We start from the raw sequence: 20,415 nt of genomic DNA on the forward strand, positions 1-20,415 counted from the left end.
CGGCCCGTCATCCCCACAAGATCTTGACCTGCCCACCTGTTCACTGCCACCCAGCAGGCAGTCAGCCCTCCGTTTGTGAAAGAACAGAGTCTCTCTGAGATGCAACCCCCCAGCACGGTCGCACTGTCCCCACCGCCCGCCAGCACTCTCTCCCCTCGTGGGGGCTCCCCACACTCCATCTGGCCTTCCCTCCACTCTCGTCATCACCATGTCCCATGTCACGCTGTCTGGGGGTACGCAAAACAAACTGAGAGTCTTGTTTTCTGACTTAAAATCTCTAAACAGAGATGTCACAACAACAAAAAACCCGCAAAGCACCGTAGAAGCTTCGCTTTTACAAATGAGAAGCGGTTTGTCATAGTTTCTACTTGTGGCCTAACTGTTACCTCGTTGAAAGACGAAAGGTTAAGTTTTTTGGCGATGAACTTCTTCAGGTGCAGGACGGTCGCCTGGGCCGAGCAGCGGATCCACTTTCGCTTCAAGCCCCGCAGTTTGCTGCTGTTGCACTCCAGACAGATGCTCACCTGTGGGAGGAGGACACAGCCGGGCAGCCCCGCAGACAGGGGTCCGCGGGCTGCCTCTCGGGGCCCCTGCTCCCGTGCCCACTCGTCCCGTCAGGCGCGAGAATGTGGACTTCGTGAAATCAGACGTCCGCCTGACCTCAACGCTGTGGGAGAGGGTTTCATTTTACTCGTTTTACACACATTCTCTTAAAATCTCTGTTTACCATTTTGTGAAATGGAATCTTTTTTTTTTTTTAATTTTTTTTTTTTTTTCAACGTTTATTTATTTTTGGGACAGAGAGAGACAGAGCACGAACGGGGGAGGGGCAGAGAGAGAGGGAGACACAGAATCGGAAACAGGCTCCAGGCTCCGAGCCATCAGCCCAGAGCCTGACGCGGGGCTCGAACTCACGGACCGCAAGATCGTGACCTGGCTGAAGTCGGACGCCCAACCGACTGCGCCACCCAGGCGCCCCAAGTGAAATGGAATCTTAACAGTGTCTTGTATTCTGTCTTATAAACATACTACTTGAAAGTAAATCTGAGGGGCACCTGGGTGGCTCAGTCGGTTGAGCGTCTGACTCTTGATTTCAGCTCAGGTCTAGAGCCCAGGGTCGTGGAATCAAGCCCTCGTCAGGCTCCGCGCCGAGCACGGAGCCCGCCTGAGACTCTCTCTCTCTCCCTGCCCTCCCTTGATCGTGTGTGTTCTCGCTCTTTCAAATAAAAATAAACAAATAAATATTTAAAGTAAATCTGAGAATTATTTATCCGTTGTCCAGATGGCGCTGGTCTCAGAGTTTAGCTGATGCAGACGCAGCCTGTCCCGAGCTTCCGGCTGGTGGGACACACGTGCGTCTTCCCACAGGCCCCGGGCCGAGTGTTCTGCTGGCATGAGGGGGAAGGACACACAGCCATCTGAAGCGGGTGCCCCTGCCTACGCGAGATGCACCAGAGAAGGCTTCGTAAAGGAAGTAAGTGTGACGCGTGGCCTTGAAGGAGGATAGCAGACTCACTAGAGAAAAAGTACTCTTAGCACAGGAAAAACCCCGAGCGAAGCCACAAAGTTTGAAAGTTCATAGTCCCTCCTGGATGATCAACAGGACAGGGGATCATGGTAGGTCATGTAACAAGGAACCACAAGGCAACGAAATAAAAGGGATTCTAGCCCACGGGATGCCTGGCAGATGTAATACCAAGGACCCCAGGCCACAAAGGCCACAAAGGCCACAAAGGCCACAAAGGGTTGCAGAGAAGGTCCGGCCGGACAGCGCTTCCAAAGAGTGAGTCTGCAGTAGCAGCCACAAAACAATGGCACAATCAGGGGCGCCCGGGGGGCTCAGATCACGATCTCGCCATTCAGAGTTCGAGTCCCGCATCGGGCTCTGTGCTGACAGCTCGGAGCCCGGAGCCTGCTTCGGATTCTGTGTCTCCCTCTCTCTCTGCCCCTCCCCCGCTCTCTCTCTCTCAAAAATAAATAAAGATTAAAAAAAATTTAAAAGCTGGCACAGACTCTCGAAAATTCAGATAAAAGAATTAACAAGGAATTAATGGAAATATGTAGGCCTAAAATCACTAGAGATACAAAAGAAGGAATTAAAAACAGAACATACTATGAATAAAGAACAGACAGGTATAAAAGATAAGCAACTACAACTTCTAAAAATAAAAGCAGAGTCACTTAGACTAAAAACTCACAGGTGGCCGAACCACAAATTGGTCTCAGCTGAAGGCAGACTAATTTCCTACAAGACCAATATGAAGAAATTACATAAAAGAAGTACAGAGGCCAAGGGGTCAATTAAAATAACAAAACAAAGGAAAAGTAAGAGACAGGGTAATGGACCGAGGTGTCTGACAAACTTGTCACGGGTTCTGGAGGAAGAAGGCAGAAAAAGGGAAAGGCAAAATTTAAGAAATAACGACTAAGGATCTCCCCAAAATAATGGAGGACACAAGTTCTCAGATTTAGGAAGCAAAATAATAAGAAAGAAAGAAAGAAAGAAAGAAAGAAAGAAAGAAAGAAAAGGAACCCTACACCTACGCACGAGTGGGGAAGGCGCCAGGAAGGAGCAGTGGACGGCTCTCCAGATGTGGCCACGGAGCCTGGAAAGCAAGGCGCTGGCAGCAAATGCACAGAGAAATTACCACTCAAGACTTAAAATGAAACAAAGCCATCTGTAAACAAAACAGAGAACGACTAGGAGGGGGTACAGTTGAAGAAAAGAGACCCATGTCCAGGAGGAAGACATGGGAGGCCACAGAAGGGTGAGCCGGGAGGCGGGACAAGAGTCCACGGCCGGGTTTGGGTCTGGGAAGAGAGAAAGGAGGCGGGAGGGTGGCCCCAGGCAGAGTGAGCAAGGCCCTTGTGTCATTCGGGGAAAGGGAGACTCTCGTTAACTTCAGACCTTTAAAAAATGTAAACATTCATTTTAGAATTTCACAGCCACTAAAAGAATAAAAATAGGACATATAACTTGTCAACTAGTTGCTAAGTAGAGGCAAAAAAGGGATTGAAGAAAACTTACTAATTCAATAGAAGGTAAGAATGGGGGGAACATAAAAAAACATGAATGGACAGCCCAAAGAAACTCAGAGTTATTGCTAATCACGGTAAATGGAAAACGTGAAATAACTTGTCAGCTAAAGGAAGTTTCTCATTTGATTTTTTAAAAAAACGCAGTTCTGTGTTGTGGCAGGCGTCACATTTAAGAAAGTTAGGAAAAAAATGGAAATACCAAGCAAATATTAACCAAAGAAAGCTGACACAGCTACATTGATATTAGAAAAAGCAGACTTTAAGAAAGAAAGCTTAATCACAAAAAATTCCCTAAGGATGGGAAACACTGCTAAACTTGAGTTCACCTGGGAACAACCTTAAACTGAATGAAGGTTGAGGGACAGTAAAATCCTTAAGTGTGATGGGGGCCTTCTGAGTGCTTCTCTGTAAGTGCCAGACTGAATTCTGTCCCCAGCAGTGGACACCTGTCAGGACACAGGACACCTGGCCATCTGCTCCCCAAGCCCAGAGCAACAGGCATCATGCAGACCAGGGTGCGGTAAGCAGATGCAAGTTAGAGACCAACAAGAAGCCCTAAGCACCGCCGCTGGGCTCTCCGTGTGCACAGGGGAAGGGGGGTAAGAAACTATTTGCTTCACTCGGGTTTGCGTGGATGTGGGGGCAGCAGGGACGGTCGCAGGGGTGCTCAGGTTATACCTTTCATATGATATGAACTCGGAAGTACATGAGTGTGTCACCTGTTTAAACACACTAAAGTATGTTTTTAACGGCCTCATTGGAGTATAATTCATACGTATGTTTTTCGTATACACTTCAATAGTATTTAGTAAACTTACAGACCTGTGCAGCCACCACCAGAATCCAGTTTTACATAATTTTCACCACCCCATAAAGACCCACATCCTGCAACCCTTGCTCCTGCCCAGCCCCAGGCACCCAACTACCTCCTGTTTCTAAGCTTGGCCTTTGGGGGACATCGTACACAAATGGAACTGTGCAACATGTAGTCTTCTGCATCTGACTTCTCTGCCTTGTAAAGTCCTTCCGAGTGTCACTGTGGTGTAGCAGGTGCTGGGGTCATTGTTTTCACTGCTGACCAGAACGTCCCTGTACGCGTGGACCCCATTTTGTCTATCTGAAGTTCGCACCGTTCCCCGGCTTGGCTATCATGAGTATGATAGCCCTGCTGTGAACATTCATGTACAAATCCTTGTGTGAATAGGTTTCCATACACACCTAGGAAAATTGCAGGGTTGTATGGTTAGCTTATGTTGAACTCCTTAGGAAACTGCCACACTGTTTTCCCAAGTGGCCACACCATTTTATGTTCCTGCCAGCACGCTACAAGGGCCCCATTCTTCCACATCCTTGCCAACACTTGCCAGTGGCTGTCTTTTTGATGGCGGCCATCCTAGTGGGTATAAAACGGGATTTCGTTATAGTTTTAATTTCTATTTCCCTAAGAGACTCATGACATCGAACGTCCTTTCACATGATTACTAACCAGTTTTATGTCTCCTTTGGTGAAACATCTACTGAAATCTCTTATCCATTTCTTATCTGGATTATCTTCTTACTGAGTTATAACAGATATATAGTCTAGATATAAGTCCTTTATCAGAAACATGATTTGCAGAGGAGTCAAAATGGTGGAGAAGTAGAGGGATCGCAATTTCCCTCGTCCCTCAAGCACAGGAGTATTGACGTCACAACCCTTGGAACACCCGTGAAATCAGTCTGCGGAGAGACAGAAAAATCTCCACAGGTGCACAGAGACAGCTTGGCAGGACAGAGGTGTGTGTATGCGAATCAGAAAAGATAAAGCGGTCAGTGTAAGCATGGAGCGGGGAAACCCTTTAGTGGAGACAAAAGGAAGAGAAAGAGAGGCTGTGGAAGTGTGGCGTTCTATTTGGACAAGAGAAAAACCTCTCCGGACCACAGACGGGTAACGAGAAACACAGAGAGTGCCAGTTTCTACTTTGCAAACAGCCTCAGAAGCTAAAGACGGTAATTATCAGGGGTGTGTGACTTTCTCCAGACCAGAGCCGGGTGCATGGGCCTGGTGGGGAGGGAGCCCGCTTGGGTGTGATAGCGATCTCAGGGGCGCACTGGGAGAGAGCGATCCCTCCTTTGAGTACTGTGGGAAGAAGGTGTATTGCCCTCCTCAAGGACAAAAGACCTTGCAGGTGCCAGCCAGATGCCCTTTGTCGGCTGGGCAGAGTGGCATTATTCCAGAACCAGGACCGTGTAGAATGGGACTCTTTAAGACGTCAGGTTTTGAATCTCAGCCGAGTGCCTGGGAGGCACGGGAGACTGTGGAGCGAGACAAGCTGGCCTCCCACGCTGCTCTGTGAGGACCACCTGAACAGCGTGGTTTGGGACACCCAGTCCAGGGAGGAGAGACTGGGGTGTTGCCATTTTTCTCCCAATCACCAACACAGTGGGGCTTCAGGGAACAGGACAGCGGCCCCCAGTGGAGGCGGGGCCTGCTTACACCAAACCCACCCCTCTGTGCCTGGTAACTGCGTATCGACCAGAGTGAGATTGACACTGACCCGACCAGACGGCCCCTCCTCCAGACCAGAGCTGCCACCGGTCCCAGGCGCCAACACAGAATCCTCCTGTGGTTTTGTTTGGTACTTTTTAAAATTTTAATATTATTATTTTTTTCTCTTCTCTTCTCTCTCTTTTCCCTTCTTTTTCTTTCCACTCTCCTCTTTTTTTCTCCTCTCTTGGGAATCAGCCTCATGGTTTCTGATTTGATTTTTGGTAAATTCTTATTATATATATTTTTTTCTTTTTTTTCTTTCTTTCTCTGTTCTGGTTGTTTGTTTACTTAATCAGGCACCTTTATTCTTTTTACCTTTTCTGTATCTCTTTCTTCTTTATTTTCCTCTCTTTCTCTGGATTAAGCCTTATAGTTTCTTCGATTCTCTGCCTGGCCTTTTTTTTCCACACCTTTCATTTCTCTCTTTGTATGGGATAATGTTTCTCCCCCTCTCCTTTTTCCTTTTTCCAGGGTTACTTCAACAAACAAATCAAAGAACACCTGATGGAAGGCCCAAACCACCACTACGAATAGGGAGATAAAGCAACCACAGTCACAATAACAGAGAGCATGCAACACACTCCAAAAACACCTCCTTAAGGGTCAGGCATTGCACTCTGTATGGCTTCTTTTTAATATAGTAGTGCTTGCAGGTGCAGGGCACATAACAAGCTTTTAAAACACATAAGGGACAGAAAACTAGCCAAAATGACGAAACGGAAGAATTCTCAAAAGAAATTCTGGGAAGAAATGACACCCAGAGAATTGTTCAAAACAGATATACACCACATGTCTGAACAAGAATTTAGAATAAGAGTCATAAGACATTAGCTTGGAAAAAAAAGCATAGAAGACAGCAGAGAATCTCTTGCTGCAGAGATCAAGGACCTAAGAAATAGTCACGATGAATTAAGAAATGTTGTAAATGAGGGGCAAAATAAACTAGATGTAGTGACATAAAGGATGGAATAAGCAGAGGAGAGAATAAGTGAAAGAGATGATAAAATTATGGAAAATGATGAAGCTGAGAAAAAGAGGAAATTACTAGACCACGAGGGGAGAATTAGAGAACTAAGTGATTCTATGAAACCTAATAATATCTGTATCACAGGAGTTCTAGAAGAAGAGAAAGGGGAAGGAGGTTTATTTGAACAAATTATGGCTGAGAACTTCCCTAGATTGGGGAAGGACACAGACATCCAAGTCCAGGAGCCACAGAGAATTCCCTTCAAAATCAACAAAAACAGGTCAACACCACAACATAGCATAGTGAAACTGGAAAAATACAAGGATAAAGAGAGAATTCTGAAAGCAGCTAGGGACAAATGGTCCTTAACCTACAAGGGTAGACATATAAGGGTAGTAGCAGAGCTGTGCACTGAACCTTGGCAGGCCAGAAGGGAGTGGCAGGAAATACTCAATGTGCTGAACAGGAAAAATATGCAGCCAAGAATCCTTTATCGAGCAAGGCTGTCATTCAGAATAGAAGGAGAGAGAAAGCCTTTTCCAGACAAACAAAAATTAAAGGAGTTCATGGCCACTACCAGCCCTGCAGGAGATCCTAAGGGGGACTCTGAGTGGAAAGCAGCAAAGACTACAGAAGACCAGAGACATCACCGCAAGCACAACCTAAATTACTGAAGCCCAGTTGTAACGTGACTTTCTCCACAAAGACGCAGCTCTGCAGACTACTGTGGAAAAGAGTGCCTTCTGCCATGTTCATTCTAACATATATGTTCCTCCTATCCCGACTTTCTTCAGGGTTTTTATAAAGAAACGATGCTGTATTTTGTCAAATGCTTTTTCTGCACCTATTGACAGGATCATACGGTTTCTATCCTTTCTTCTACTAATGTGATATATCACGTTGATTGATCTGCAAATACTGAACCAGCTCTGCACCCCAGGAGTGAATCCCACTTGGTCATGGTGAATAATTCTTTTAATATTAAAAACATCAAAAAAGCCGTATATGAAAGGCTTACAGTTAAAACCTGAGAGCTTTCCCCCTGAGATCAGGAACACAACAGGGATGTCCACTCTCACCACTGTCATTTAACATAGTGTTGAAAGTCCTAGCCAATCAGACAACAAAATGAAATAAAATGCATCCAAATTGGCAGCTCGAAGAAGTCAAACTTTCACTTTTTGCAGATGACATGATACTGTACATGGAAAACCTAAAAGACATCACCAAAAAACTGCTAGACCTGATATGTGAACTCTGCAAAGTCACAGGATATAAAGACAATGGACAGAAATTGGTATGCACCAATAATGAGGCAACAGAAGGAGATACCAAGGAATCAATCCCGTTTAGAATTGCACCAAGAACCACAAAATACCTAGGAATGGGGCGCCTGCATGGCTCAGTCAGTTAAGCAGTCGATTTTGGCTCAGGTCATGATCTCGCGATTTGTTGGTTGGCCTCTCTGCTGACAGCTCAGAGCCTGGAGCCTGCCTCGGATTCTGTGTCTCCCTCTCTCTTTGCCTCTCCCTCACTTGTGCTCTGTCTCTCAAGAAGAAATAAATGCTAAAAAAAATTAAAAAAAAAACCAAAAACCCAAACAACCTAGGAATAAACCTAACCAAGGAGGTAAAAGATCTGTATGCTGAAAACTACAGAAAGCTTATGAAGGAAATTGAAGAAGACACAAAGAAATGGAAAAACGTTCCATGCTCATGGGTTGGAAGAACAAATACTGTTAAAATGTCAATACTACCCAAAGCAATCTATCTACACATTCAATGCAATCTCAATCAAAATAGCACCAGCATTCTTCACAGAGCTAGAACAAACAATCCTAAAATGTGTATGGGATCACAAAAGACCCCAAATAGCCAAATGTTGGAAAAGAAAACCAAAGCTGGAGGCATCACAATCCCAGTCTTGTAGCCTGTACTACAAAGCTGTAGTCATCAAGACAGTATGGTACTGGCACAGGAACAGACACATAGATCAACGGAACAGAAGAGAGAACCCAGAAATGGACCCACACACGTATGGCCAACTGATCTTTGACAAAGCAGGAAAGAATATCCAACAGAATCAAGACAGTCTCTTTAGCAAATGGTGCTGGGAAAACTGGACAGCAACATGCAGAAGAATGAACCTGGACCGCTTTCTTACACCAGACACAAAAAGAAACTCAAAATGGATGAAAGACATGAATGTGAGATAGGAAACTATCAAAACCCTAGAGAAGAAAACAGGCAACAACCTCTCTGACCTCAGCTGCAGCAACTTCTTACTCGACACATCTCCGAAAGCAAGGGAATTAAAAGCAAAAATGAACTATTGGGACCTCATCAAGATAAAGAGCTTCTGCACAGAGAAGGAAACAATCAACAAAACTAGAAGGCAACTGACAGAATGGGAGAAGAGATTTGCAAACGACATATCAGATAAAGGGTTAGTATCCAAAATCTAGAAAAAACTTCTCAAACTTAACACCTGAAGAACAAATAATCCAGTGAAGAAAGGGGCCAAAGACATGAACAGACACTTTTCCAAAGAAGACATCCAGATGGCCAACAGACACATGAAAAGATGCTCAACATCACTTATCACCAGGGAAATACAAATCAAAACCACAGTGAGATACCACCTCACAACAGTCAGAGTGGCCAAAATTAACAACTCAGGAAACAACAGATGTTGGTGAAGATGCGGAGAGAGGGGAACCCTCTTGCACTGTTGGTGGGAATGCAAACTGGTGCAGCCACTCTGGGAAACAGTGTGGAGTTTCCTCAAAAAATTAAAAATAGAACTACCCTATGACCCAGCAATAGCACTACTAGGAATTTATCCAAACAGGAGTGCTGATTCACAGGGGCACATGCACCCCAATGTTTACAGCAGCACTATCAATAATAGCCAAATTATGGCAAGAGCCCAAATGTCCATCAACTGATGAATGGATAAAGAAGATGTGGTGTATATATACACTGGAATATTACTTGGTGATGAAAACGAACGAAATCTTGCCATTTGCAACAACGTGGATGGAACTGGAGGGTATTATACTAAGTGAAATAATTCAGTCAGAGAAAGACAGATATCATACGTTTTCATTCATATGTAGAATTTGAGAAACTTAACAGAAGACCATTGGAAAAGGGAACGGAAAAGTAAGTTATAACACAGAGGGAGGCAAACCATAAAAGACTCCTGAACACAGAGAACAAACTGAGGGTTGATGGTGGGGGTAGAGGGGTGGGCAGGAGGGGAAAACGGGAGACGGCATCGGGGAGGGCACCTGGGATGAGCACTGGGTGTTGGATGGAAGCGATGAATCACGGGAATCCACTCCCGAAGCCAAGGGCACACTGTATACGCTGTGTGTTAGCTAACGTGACAATAAATTATAATAGATACACAGATAGAAGGCAAAAAAAAGACAAAAAATATGATTTGCAAATATTTCCCCCCACTCTGTGGCCTTTTAATTTTCTCACTGGTATAGGATGCTGTATTAAAAGCTGGGTAGGAACGGCTATAGGACTTGATCAAATGCTCTCAACAGCATCTCTGTGATTGTTTCCTTTTTTAAATTGGTAATGCAGTAATAACGTCTGCACAGATTTTCCTTAATGTTGCACTTTTTCTTTTCCTTTAACACATGACTGGACCGTACCTTCTTTTATATAATATGGGCACATGCACGGAAAAATGCCCGGCACCAAATTTTCCCACCTGTGGAGTGATGTGTGGAGAATGGACTTTAATGTTTTTATATTTAAGATGTCTTATAGTAAGCATATATTACTGTGGCAATTAAAAAGAAAAAAGAAAGAGAAGGAAAAACTAAGACGCTGGACGTTTTAACATGTCTACTTGGCCTTTCCTTCCTAAGTGGAGGGAGCCCCCTGCGGGACAGTCTGCAGCACCTCTCTGGCTGGGACAGGACAGGGTATGAGGCGCCTGCAGGGGGCGGGCGGGGCGGCCACGGAGGCAGAGCGCCACCTACCTGCTCATCGCTCCTGTGGTAGTCGTTGTCCTCCTCCTGCTTCTCCTCCGCGGCCTCTTTGTTCGAACTGTCATCTGCTTTGGTTTCACCTTTCAGCAAAAACAGAAGACACTATATTATGAAATCCAGAATGTTAAACCGTTACTTTTTTAACTGTACGGTATACTCAAAATGCTATAAAAATTCACTCAAATAACACAGTTGCACCTTTAAGAGCATATGCAGCTGGGGAGAGCTGGTCTCCAAAGCACCTGCTAAAACTCCGTATTCTGTAAAGTGCAGGGGCCCCAGGAAGCTGAAGTCAGCTGTGCATGGGTCTGTGAGTGTGTGAACAAGGGCACAGCAGGGTGACAGGGACAGTGAAAGGGGCAGAGAAGCCCCCCACACCCAATACTATTCAATGCTTAACACACCAACTACCCACGAGTAATGCAGGACTCCCACAATATTTATTGTTCCAACACTACTTTTAAAATGAAGACTCCATTGTACGTAAGAAGTTGGGACAAGACCCCTGGCTTCCCAAACAGCCCCCAACTGCCTTCCTTCCGTCTCTGCAGGGCTCCACCTTTCCCAGGCGTCCGAGCCAGGACTTCTCCTTTCTTCTAAGATTATGGGAAACACACAGAGTGGTCTAGAAGCTTCTCAGGAATCCCTGCGCTCACTAGAAAAGTACCATGGCATCAAAGATTTGAATAATTTGTTGGCACGTCGATTTAAAATTGCCACTAATTTTTCAGTGAATCCAAATGTCATTTTGCCATTCTACAACAGGACAGTTGAGGGGAAGTCTCAGGAGGCCCGCCTGCACTGCACCCCACCTCCAGGTACTTCCGGGGCCCCCACGCTTCCCTCACTTCGCCTACGCAGGACCCCTCTGTCCACAAGCCGTTTCTCAGCTCCGCCCCGCATTCCCATCGGCACCAGGAGTGCCGGAGGACGCCGGAGGGAGGCACAGGGCCACCTGAGAAAGGGGCTCATAATAAAGGCCGGCCTTGGCAGCAGGCGTGCAGAAGCCCACTCACCGTTCCGATGGGGATCTAGGTGCTGTTTCGCAGAACAGGTCTCCCCCTTGATGTCTCCAGGCACTTCCATGCCTAGCTTGTGGTAGAATTCCCTCTGTTTTCTCATTTCCGCTATTAAAAATGAATATATACTCTTTAATCTTAAGCAGGCAACGAATTACATTAAAATGCTGTTCACAAACACCACATGAAGAAAACGACGGATCGGGATTGGGAGGTTTCGACGGCTGCCACTAACGAGAAGATAAATCTGGACCGAATCCTCGGGATCTTGGAGCGGCTGCCACCCCGCCCCGTCGATGCATAGGCTCCCGGCTGCAGGACGGGGCAGCTGTGTGAAGAGATGCCCCCCCCGCCCCCAAGACCCAAGACTGCTGTTTTCAACATGTGGCGTCTGGTCAACGTTCTGGGACTCCTCAGGGGCACAGCAAACATGACCCGCCGACCTCTCGACTGCTCAGTAGGAGACTCGGGCCTTCGAGCACCTCACGCCTACGGCCACGGCTTAGAAACCAGCAGTGCCCCTGATTCGCACTGTGCTCTCACGGCTAGATGGCCACCCGGGTGCGCCCGGCGGTGTGTAAACGCTGCCCCCTGGTGTCCGTGGCCAGCCATCACAGCTCGCCGCATCCGGAGGAGGAAGCCAGAGGAAGGTTCCTCGGGGAACAGAGGCCATCCACCACAGGGCCCTGTGATCTCCTCCTCAGAAGCAATGCCAGTCAGCATTCTTGCTCCCCACAGTCAGCACTCCAGTCACTGCTGGCTACGCCGGAGGAGGCTCCCCAAACGGAGCGGGGGCCGGGCCGGACAATGAGAGGGCAGGAGCGTAGGACACAAGGCAGCTACGGATGGGCTTTTAGCAACAAGTGGCTCTGAAGCGAACACCCGGGGAATGAAGTAAGTAGTCACTGCTCCGGGCCGCACAGCAGCAGCAAAGAAAATTCACACCCAAGTTGCTCCAACTGATAACCTACAAATCACTCTATGAAAAACATTTCTGTGGAGCTCACTTGGTAACTGTTGCACTTTTTACCTGCACGTCTGTCTTCTATACGCCATGAGCTCAACGGAGCCAGGAATACAGCTTGGTCACATCTTGGACCCACACAGACGCTTGGCGTGCCCAGTCATGTGGGAGCGCATCGATGCAGGGGGTGGGGCTCTGGCGGAAAGAGGGTGGCCCTCAGAACCGAAGGGACAGCACTGCCGGACTAGAGAGGGATGGGCTGCTGGAACCAAATACGGCAAGTGCCAAACCAAAAGGCTGGTCTGGAAAATTTGGATTAGCTTGAAAAGAAATCAAACAATCCTATAAGAGCTGGCTCAGGAATAAAGGCGTGAGATGGTGTGGGGCTGTTCCCGGGTTCTCCAAGAAGGGTGACGGAGCCCTGCTGGTCAGTGTGAGAGAGTTCTCTCCTCACCTGTAGAAATGGGGCAGCTCCCATTACCTTGCTTTAATTCCCATTTAAACATTTTTCACCTGTCAGAATGAAAAAAGATTGAAAATAACAATATTCTCTGCCAGGAATATGCCAGCATAGAAAGGTTAACTGGGATGATTTTCAGCAAGGTAACTTGCTATTTAAGGGGCTCCTGGTGGCTCAGTCGGTTGAGCATCAGGACTCTTGCCTTCTGCTCTGGTCATGACCCCAGTGTCATGGGATCGAGCCCCGGTTCGGGCCCTGTGCCGACAGCGCAGAGCCTGCTTGGGATTCTCTCCCTCTCCCTGTCTCTCTCTCTGCCCCACCCCTGCTGGCGCACACCCTCTCTCCAAGTAAATAAACCTTAAAAAAATGATACGGATCCTATTTATTGATGTGGAGCCAGCACCACGATATGCTGTCATGCAAAGGACAGGTTATGCGATGTCATAGGTAAAAATTACAAGTCGTAATCCTGGTGTGACTACCATGCTGTGAGAATCCAGGGGAGCGACAGCGCAACGCGACCCTGGGCACAAGCCAGTGTCCCTTCCTGACGCTCTCGGCACCTCCTCAATGACGAAGGGCACCTACGGGGCCCCGTGGCCGACCTCACACTCGGGTGTGGAAGGTGGACTGCATTCCCACCCCGGCCCCACCCACGTCCACGTCCACGCCCACGCTCGCCATTCGGACTCAACATCACAGTCAGAGCTCAGGCTGACAAACGTCTCTTCGAGGAGGGGATGTGTGAGCTTAGCAGCAAAACTGTAATATGAGGCAGGCACTTGTATCACAGGAAGAAGGCGCGCTTTTATTGAGATATACACACGTCCACAAGCACAGTAAGTAATTGAGTACATTCTTGCTCCTTATCACTTTGAATAAATGGTCACCTGTCAGATTTGGAAAAACAAAAGTTCGCACTTTACCTTCACTGCTGCTCCTTCCTGTGGGTCAGAGTTTCCGACCTATACTTCCTCTGAAGAACTTCGTGGAACTGTTCTTGCAAAGCTGGTCTAGAGACAACAAGCTCCCTCCGTCTCTGTTTGACCGAGTCTCTACTTCTCCACGTCTGGGGGGTAATTCCTCAGGGTGCAGAATTCTTGGTGGATGCCTTCCTCTCTCAACGCTAAACATTTCACCCTCCGCTCTCCCTGCAGGCACAGTTTTGGAGGAGAAGTCAGGTGAATTCTGATCTTTGTTCCTCTGTATTCTGGCTTATTTGCTTTTGTTTCTCTGTAGCTTGAAAAGAGCATGCATAGGTGTTGTGCTTTTGGTATCTATCCTGCCTGGTGTCCTCGGAGCTTCCTGGATCCATGGTTGGGAGTCTGGCATTGATTCGGGGAAAATATCATCATCACTTCGCTGCTGTTCCCTCTCACTCTTCTCTTCTGCTTCTCTTCCCATTACACACACAACACACCTCCGGGGCCATCCCACGTCCTCAGAGATTTTGGCTTTGTTGTAGTGTGTGCTCTTTCATTTTCAGCCTCCGAGGCTCTGTTGCTAGGTCCTCAGCCTCGAGATTCCTCCACACACAAGTCCTGTTACTGGGAGGCCCACCCGAGGCTTCTTCACTTCTGCTCCAGCATGTTTCGCTCCTTCTCAGCATTTCTATCTCTCTGCTCCCACCGTCCACCTGTTCTGGCATGCAGTCCGCTTTACCAGTTAGAGCCCTTAGCATATGTATCACAGTTGTTATTTTATTTATTTTATTTTAAGATTCATTTTGGAGAGACAGACACACACAGAGTGTGAGCAGGGGAGGGTTAGAGAGCGAGAGACACAGGACCCGAAGCAGGCTCCGGGCTCCGAGCTGTCAGCACAGAGCCCGACACGGGGCTCGAACTCACAAACTGAACCAGGAGATCATGACCTGAGCTGAAGCTGCCCAGGCACCCCTATCCCGGTTGTTTTGAATTCCAGTCTGACGACACCAGCATCCCTGCCGCGTCTGGTTCTGACGCTTCCTCTGTCTCTAGAAACTGTGTTTTTGTCTTTTAGTGTGCCCTGTGATTTTCTCCTCGTGAGCCAGATGTGATGTGCCAGGGAAGAGAGCTGGTGTGCCCAGGCCTGCGGTGGTGTGGGGCCGGGTGGGCGGGGGAAGGGCTCCGTGGGTGGCACCTCCACACTGACCGTCACCAGAGCTTCCCAGCTGTGTTCTCTCCCTCGGTGGGGAGGGGTGAGCGGAGCTGACTGGCTCCCCTTGCTCAGGTTGGCCCTGGTTAACTAGTGTCCCCGGGCACAGGCCTTGTTAGAAATATTTCAGAATGGCTCCTTTTCTACCCCCTGCTGGAAGCATGAGAGATTTCTCTCTGACATTTGCTGAGAGACCTCAGCCGAGCTCCTGGAGGTGACGTTCACGATACCGTGAGGCCCTGGCCATGATTACATCTCCTACAGGTTTTCCAGACTTGTCCACACGGGGCCTCCGGCAGCTCCACAACCACAGCTCAGGTTTTCAGCCCTGAGCTGGTTCCTGCAGAGGCTTCTGCTCCGGGAAGCCGTGTCCCCAAATCCACTGTCACTCTCTCTACTCTTGACGCAGAACTTTGCCCTGTGTCCCTCCCTCTTTATGATCCAAGAAAGCTGGCTGATTTCTCAGGCTGTTCAGCTTTTTATTTGTTAGAACAAAGTGGAGACTTCCGAGTTCCTTATATGAGGAAGTAGAAACCAGAAGTCACGAAATTCAAAAAACAGTAATTATAACGGAGTACAATTTTTGTAATATAGGCTACTGACAAGAAGAATGGGCTCCTTTTAGGGGGAATAATATTTAATTGGTGTTAAAAGTTAGTGTTCCTTATCATCAAAACTGACTACACGTGTTCATCTCAATGCTATTTCACACATTTCATTTTTGGAAGTGTCTTTTCATACAGAAATGCTGACATCAGTCCACAAGCACGTGACTTTGTGTGGCTCATGCGTCAGCGTGGGGGCGCTCAGGGAGCTCCGTCAGACTCTCCTCCCGGTGCTGGCCTTCGTGGCGCCAACCACAAGCCAGCGCACCCAGCAGAGGGCGGACGAAAGCTCCTCCGTGGCACAGTTAATGGACTCTGAAATATGGAAACTGCCTTCGCGTGTGTGTTGAGCTCCTGGGCCTGGAGCCAGAGCTCAGATCAGCCTGCGACAAACCTGAATGGGATCAGAGATCTCGCTCCCCCTCTTCTGAAAGCAGGATGTCTGAAGTCACATAGCACGGACAGCACTCACTGCTGTTGAGCGACTTCACTCGCAACAGAGGTCTGCATACAAGTAGTCCTATTGTGCCTTATGATGTTGGGCTGAATTCATCCCAACATAATGTTGGGAAACATTATCAAATCTTTAGCAAAAGCTAATTTCCATAGTCATTCCAGGTTAAAGGAACTTCTTTCCATTCCAAAAAACTTCAATTTGTCCTTAGCTCAAAATGACAACAACACACACACACTCACCACTACTAAGCCACTATTAAAGTGCCGTCTGGGGGAGAAAGTCAGGGTGTTTAGGCTCCACTCCTGACAAATTCATCTCCCTGGTGACAGTGACATCTGAAAGAGTGAAGGAAGCCTGCCACGGACTCCGCTGGTTCGGTGACCTATGAAAGACTCGTCTTCCACAGAGTACCTGCTCTGATGCAGAATACGATGCCCTCTGAACACCTCACACTCTTGCCAGCTCGGTTAGTCTGCCCGAGTTAGCATCTTCCTGACCCCCAGACGCTTCTAGTGCCGCTGGACGGAACACGTCTTGGCAGACCCCACTTCAGGCTGCACTGAATTGGTATTTTCTCGACCCCCCGGACGACACTCTTGCCCGCAGCTGCTCTCTGCAGACTGTTCAGAGATGTTCTTTCTTCAGTCACTTCGGACTCACCAAATGAACAACTGAGCAGACTGGCGACACCAAGGCCAAGGAAAACCACTCAAAACCGCCTGCCTCGTTTTCTCGTGGACCCCTGATGTTGCCTCCCAGAGGCTCCCTCCCCAAAACGAGCCCGTCTTCTCTGGACGCACTGGCTCAGCGGCTACAATCAAACGAGATCCGATTAACTCACGTTACGAAGCGGCTTTCCTCGTTTGGCTTAACAAAGGAGTCGGTCAGAAACCTACTTCGGTTGTAGCCTGATATCCACGTTTTATTTCCGCGACGAGGTATTCCATTTGGTTTTTTCAGTTCTTTCCAAACGTCGCTTTCCTGTGCGTTGGGAGCGCCGTGTACTCGTCTGGCGAGGCCTGCACACGCTCTGCCCCTCCAGCTCGGCACGGCCGCGCCTCATGGCGCAGTCGGCTCACGAGCACAAAACCGTCCACGCTTCACTGCGGCTTACAAGGGCAACATCTGAAGGCCATACCTCCCTTCTTCCTGTTTCGACATGACGGGTACGAACGGCAACAAGCAGAGTCGCACCAGTGGCGCGCACATGGCTCCTGAAACACCGTCGAGTTAGCACCGCCTTTCTGAGCCCTGCAGCGCGAGGAGCGGCCACAGGGCACATCCTGTCGGCCGCCGGTTGCTGCTCTGCGTTGTGACGTGAACACAAGCGGTACGGGAGCGAGCAGGCTGTGATTTTCACATCACAAGTATTACTGGCCTTTTTCTAACCATTTAAAAGTATAAAAAGCATTCCTGGCTCACAAGCCGTGGAAAGATGGGCAGCAAGCCCGATCTGGCCTGCAGTTTGCCAACCCTGTTCCAGCCAGGGCGAAAAGGCAAGAGAAAGAAATAACGCAGAAGCCTTGGCCTAGCGACTGCACTTCCAGAATAAAGCCAAATACATCCACCCACATCCACACAAAATTACGCGCAAGGTGTCACCGCACCCCCTCTTCTGTTAAAGCCAAGGACGAGAACGTCCTGAGTGTCCCTCAGGAGGCATACGGGAGTGAGCAAACCCCACGCAGCCACCCTCACGACAGGGCCCAGCCCGGCGTCCCGGCCATGCCGGCAGAAGAAGCCAGCTGGGCAGTGTGAGGCAAAGGAGGGAGGGGGTGGCTCAACATAAAAAAATCATTTGATAAATTTTTTTTTTTTTTTAATTTTTTTTTTCAACGTTTATTTATTTTTGGGACAGAGAGAGACAGAGCATGAACGGGGGAGGGGCAGAGAGAGAGGGAGACACAGAATCGGAAACAGGCTCCAGGCTCTGAGCCATCAGCCCAGAGCCCGACGCGGGGCTCGAACTCACGGACCGCGAGATCGTGACCTGGCTGAAGTCGGACGCTTAACCGACTGCGCCACCCAGGCGCCCCTATAATTGGATAAATTTTATAAAATGTTGCCTCTTTGGGGCGCCTGCGGGGGGGCTCAGTCAGTTGAGCGTCTGACTCTTGACCTTGGTTCAGGTCATGATCTCATGGTTGGTGGAATCGAGCCCCGCGTCGGGCTGGGTGCCGACAGTGTGGAGCCTGCTTGGGGTTCTCTCCCTCCCCGTCTCTCTCTGTCCCTCCCCTGCTCGCGTGCATGCATGCTCTTTCTCTCAAAGTAAATAAAAACTTAAAATGCTGCCTCTAAAAGACAGGTTTTTAAAAACTATTGAAAAAGGAAACAGACCACTGAACAACGAACTCTCTGGCAAAAAGGCCTTGTCTACAAGGGAACAGAGAAACAGAGTTGGTGCGGGGCCAGCAGCGGGGAGCGAACCCCAGGGAGCGGCCACTCGGGAGGCCTGGACGGCGGCACGGGCAGGCGTCCTGCTGCCCCCAGCCCTTGTCAGCTGAAGCTCGTCTGCCAGGAAGGGGCCTCCGTCTGAGAAACCGGGTTTGCGACTGTTGGCACAAGCAGACAGACCGTGTGGAGGAAGCCCTCCTGCCGGGAAGGGCTTCCTTCTACTTAGGGACAGCAAGCGACCGAGAGCCTGAGCAAGAGAGAAGCTGAGCGCCTGCTGGAAGAGAAACCCTGCCCGAGGGGCGAGAGGGGGCACGTCCCACATGCAGGGTCATCACACACCCGCACCACGTTCTTCACAAACAAACCCTCCACCACAACTCTGTCACCGGGCGACCCCGACACGGCGCCTGGACTCCGTGGGGAGACGGCCGGCACTGCCTGGGGCAGGAAGTCAACAGGAGGAGCCTGGGACCCGCCCGGTCACCCCAGACTCCCAGGGCAGTATCGGGAGCTGCCAACGGGGGAGGCCGCGAGCTTCAGAAAGGACAAGGACCACGAAGCACTGTGAACACACGTGTACGTTTACACGGCCCTGACTGTGGCCGGAGGGGCCAGAACTAAGGCAGCGTGCCGTGCGCAAAGGAAAGACAGGCTCCGATCTGCCGGTCGGTACAAAACGGGCCTCAGGAACCCCGCGGTCCACCTGGCACGCGGGCCGGGCTGGGCGCCAGGACAGGCACGGGTTGGCCACTTCTAACGAATCGTGGACTGATGCTCTGCCGGGGCAGGGCGGCTGGGGTGACACGGGAGCCAGGCCGACTGCACCCGTCCAGGCGGAATAACCCCCGGGGGTGGGCTTCCCAAAAACACGAGCCAGAATCCTGCCAGGCCTGCAGACGCCAGCGGTTCACAGGAATGGGGCCTCCTCAGCAAGTCCAGACTTGGTGACAGGAGGGGCTGAGAGGGGGCAGAGCAGTCGGCCTGGGGGCTGACCTGACCTGGACCCTGATTAAAATAAACGACAACAAGGAAACTCAAAACATGTGGTGTTCACGAGGCAGCTAGAAATGCTGGCGCTGAGCAGGTATTTGATCCTAAGGGATCACTATTACTTCCTTAGGTTTGCGCCGCGTTGTGGTTCCTCGTGTTACGAAGAGGGTATCTTCTGGGACAGGAAGATGGCTGGAAGCGGGGATGAAACGGGGCTCTGCGTGAGCTGCAGGGGCTGGCAACAAACACGTGGGGTTCTACACGTGGTTCTGCCTGCTCTTATGTTTAAAACACCCTGTGATCATTTTTCAAGGTACTGGTATTTTATTTTGACGTATTCTTTGCCTTTTCTGAGGACTCAAAAACTTTTAGGTATCAAAAGATTGTTTCCGTCCGCATTCTACGGGAAACTTGAATTCTTCCTGTATGAGTGAATTGGTGAATGGCACAAAAAAGACCTTAACAATATCATTCTTTAAGTTCTGTACGAGGGGAGCCTGGGTAGCTCGGTCGGTTAAGCCTCCAACTTCGGCTCAGGTCGTTATCGCACGGTTCGTGAGTTCGAGCCCTGCATCGGGCTCTGTGCTGACAGCTCGGAGCCTGGAGCCTGCTTCGGATTCTGTGTCTCCCTCTCTTTCTGCCCCTCCCCCACTCACGCTCTGTCTCTGTCTCTGTCTCTCTCTCTCAAGGATAAATAAACCGGGGGGGGGGGGGGGGAACAGTTCTATAGGAAAAGCCAGGTGTACTATCTATCTCTTGATCTAAGGTAGTAAGCTGTATTTTAAATTTTAACCCTCTTCTGAAACATGACAATGAGAAAACACAGCCCAAGTGAATCCCTA

General features: G+C 49.1%; 1 protein-coding gene across 4 annotated transcripts in view; it reads right to left on the minus strand.

Moving 5' to 3' along the window:
- PCGF3 (polycomb group ring finger 3) overlaps positions 1–20,415 on the minus strand; it is a 56,503-nt gene that overhangs the window by 10,122 nt on the left and 25,966 nt on the right. For all 4 annotated transcript variants that reach the window (XR_006711657.1, XR_006711656.1, XM_045474891.1 and 1 more), the window contains exons 7-9: positions 11,565–11,675; positions 10,540–10,628; positions 387–524 (exon numbers count right to left, since the gene is read on the minus strand). Coding sequence is in view for 2 of the 4 variants with exons in the window: in XM_045474891.1 (XP_045330847.1) it covers positions 387–524; positions 10,540–10,628; positions 11,565–11,675 (338 nt within the window). In the remaining 2 variants the exon portion in view is untranslated. The remainder of the gene's footprint in view (positions 1–386; positions 525–10,539; positions 10,629–11,564; positions 11,676–20,415) is intronic.

Source organism: Leopardus geoffroyi, chromosome B1 (genome assembly GCF_018350155.1).
Source record: "Leopardus geoffroyi isolate Oge1 chromosome B1, O.geoffroyi_Oge1_pat1.0, whole genome shotgun sequence".
NCBI lineage: Eukaryota > Metazoa > Chordata > Mammalia > Carnivora > Felidae > Leopardus > Leopardus geoffroyi.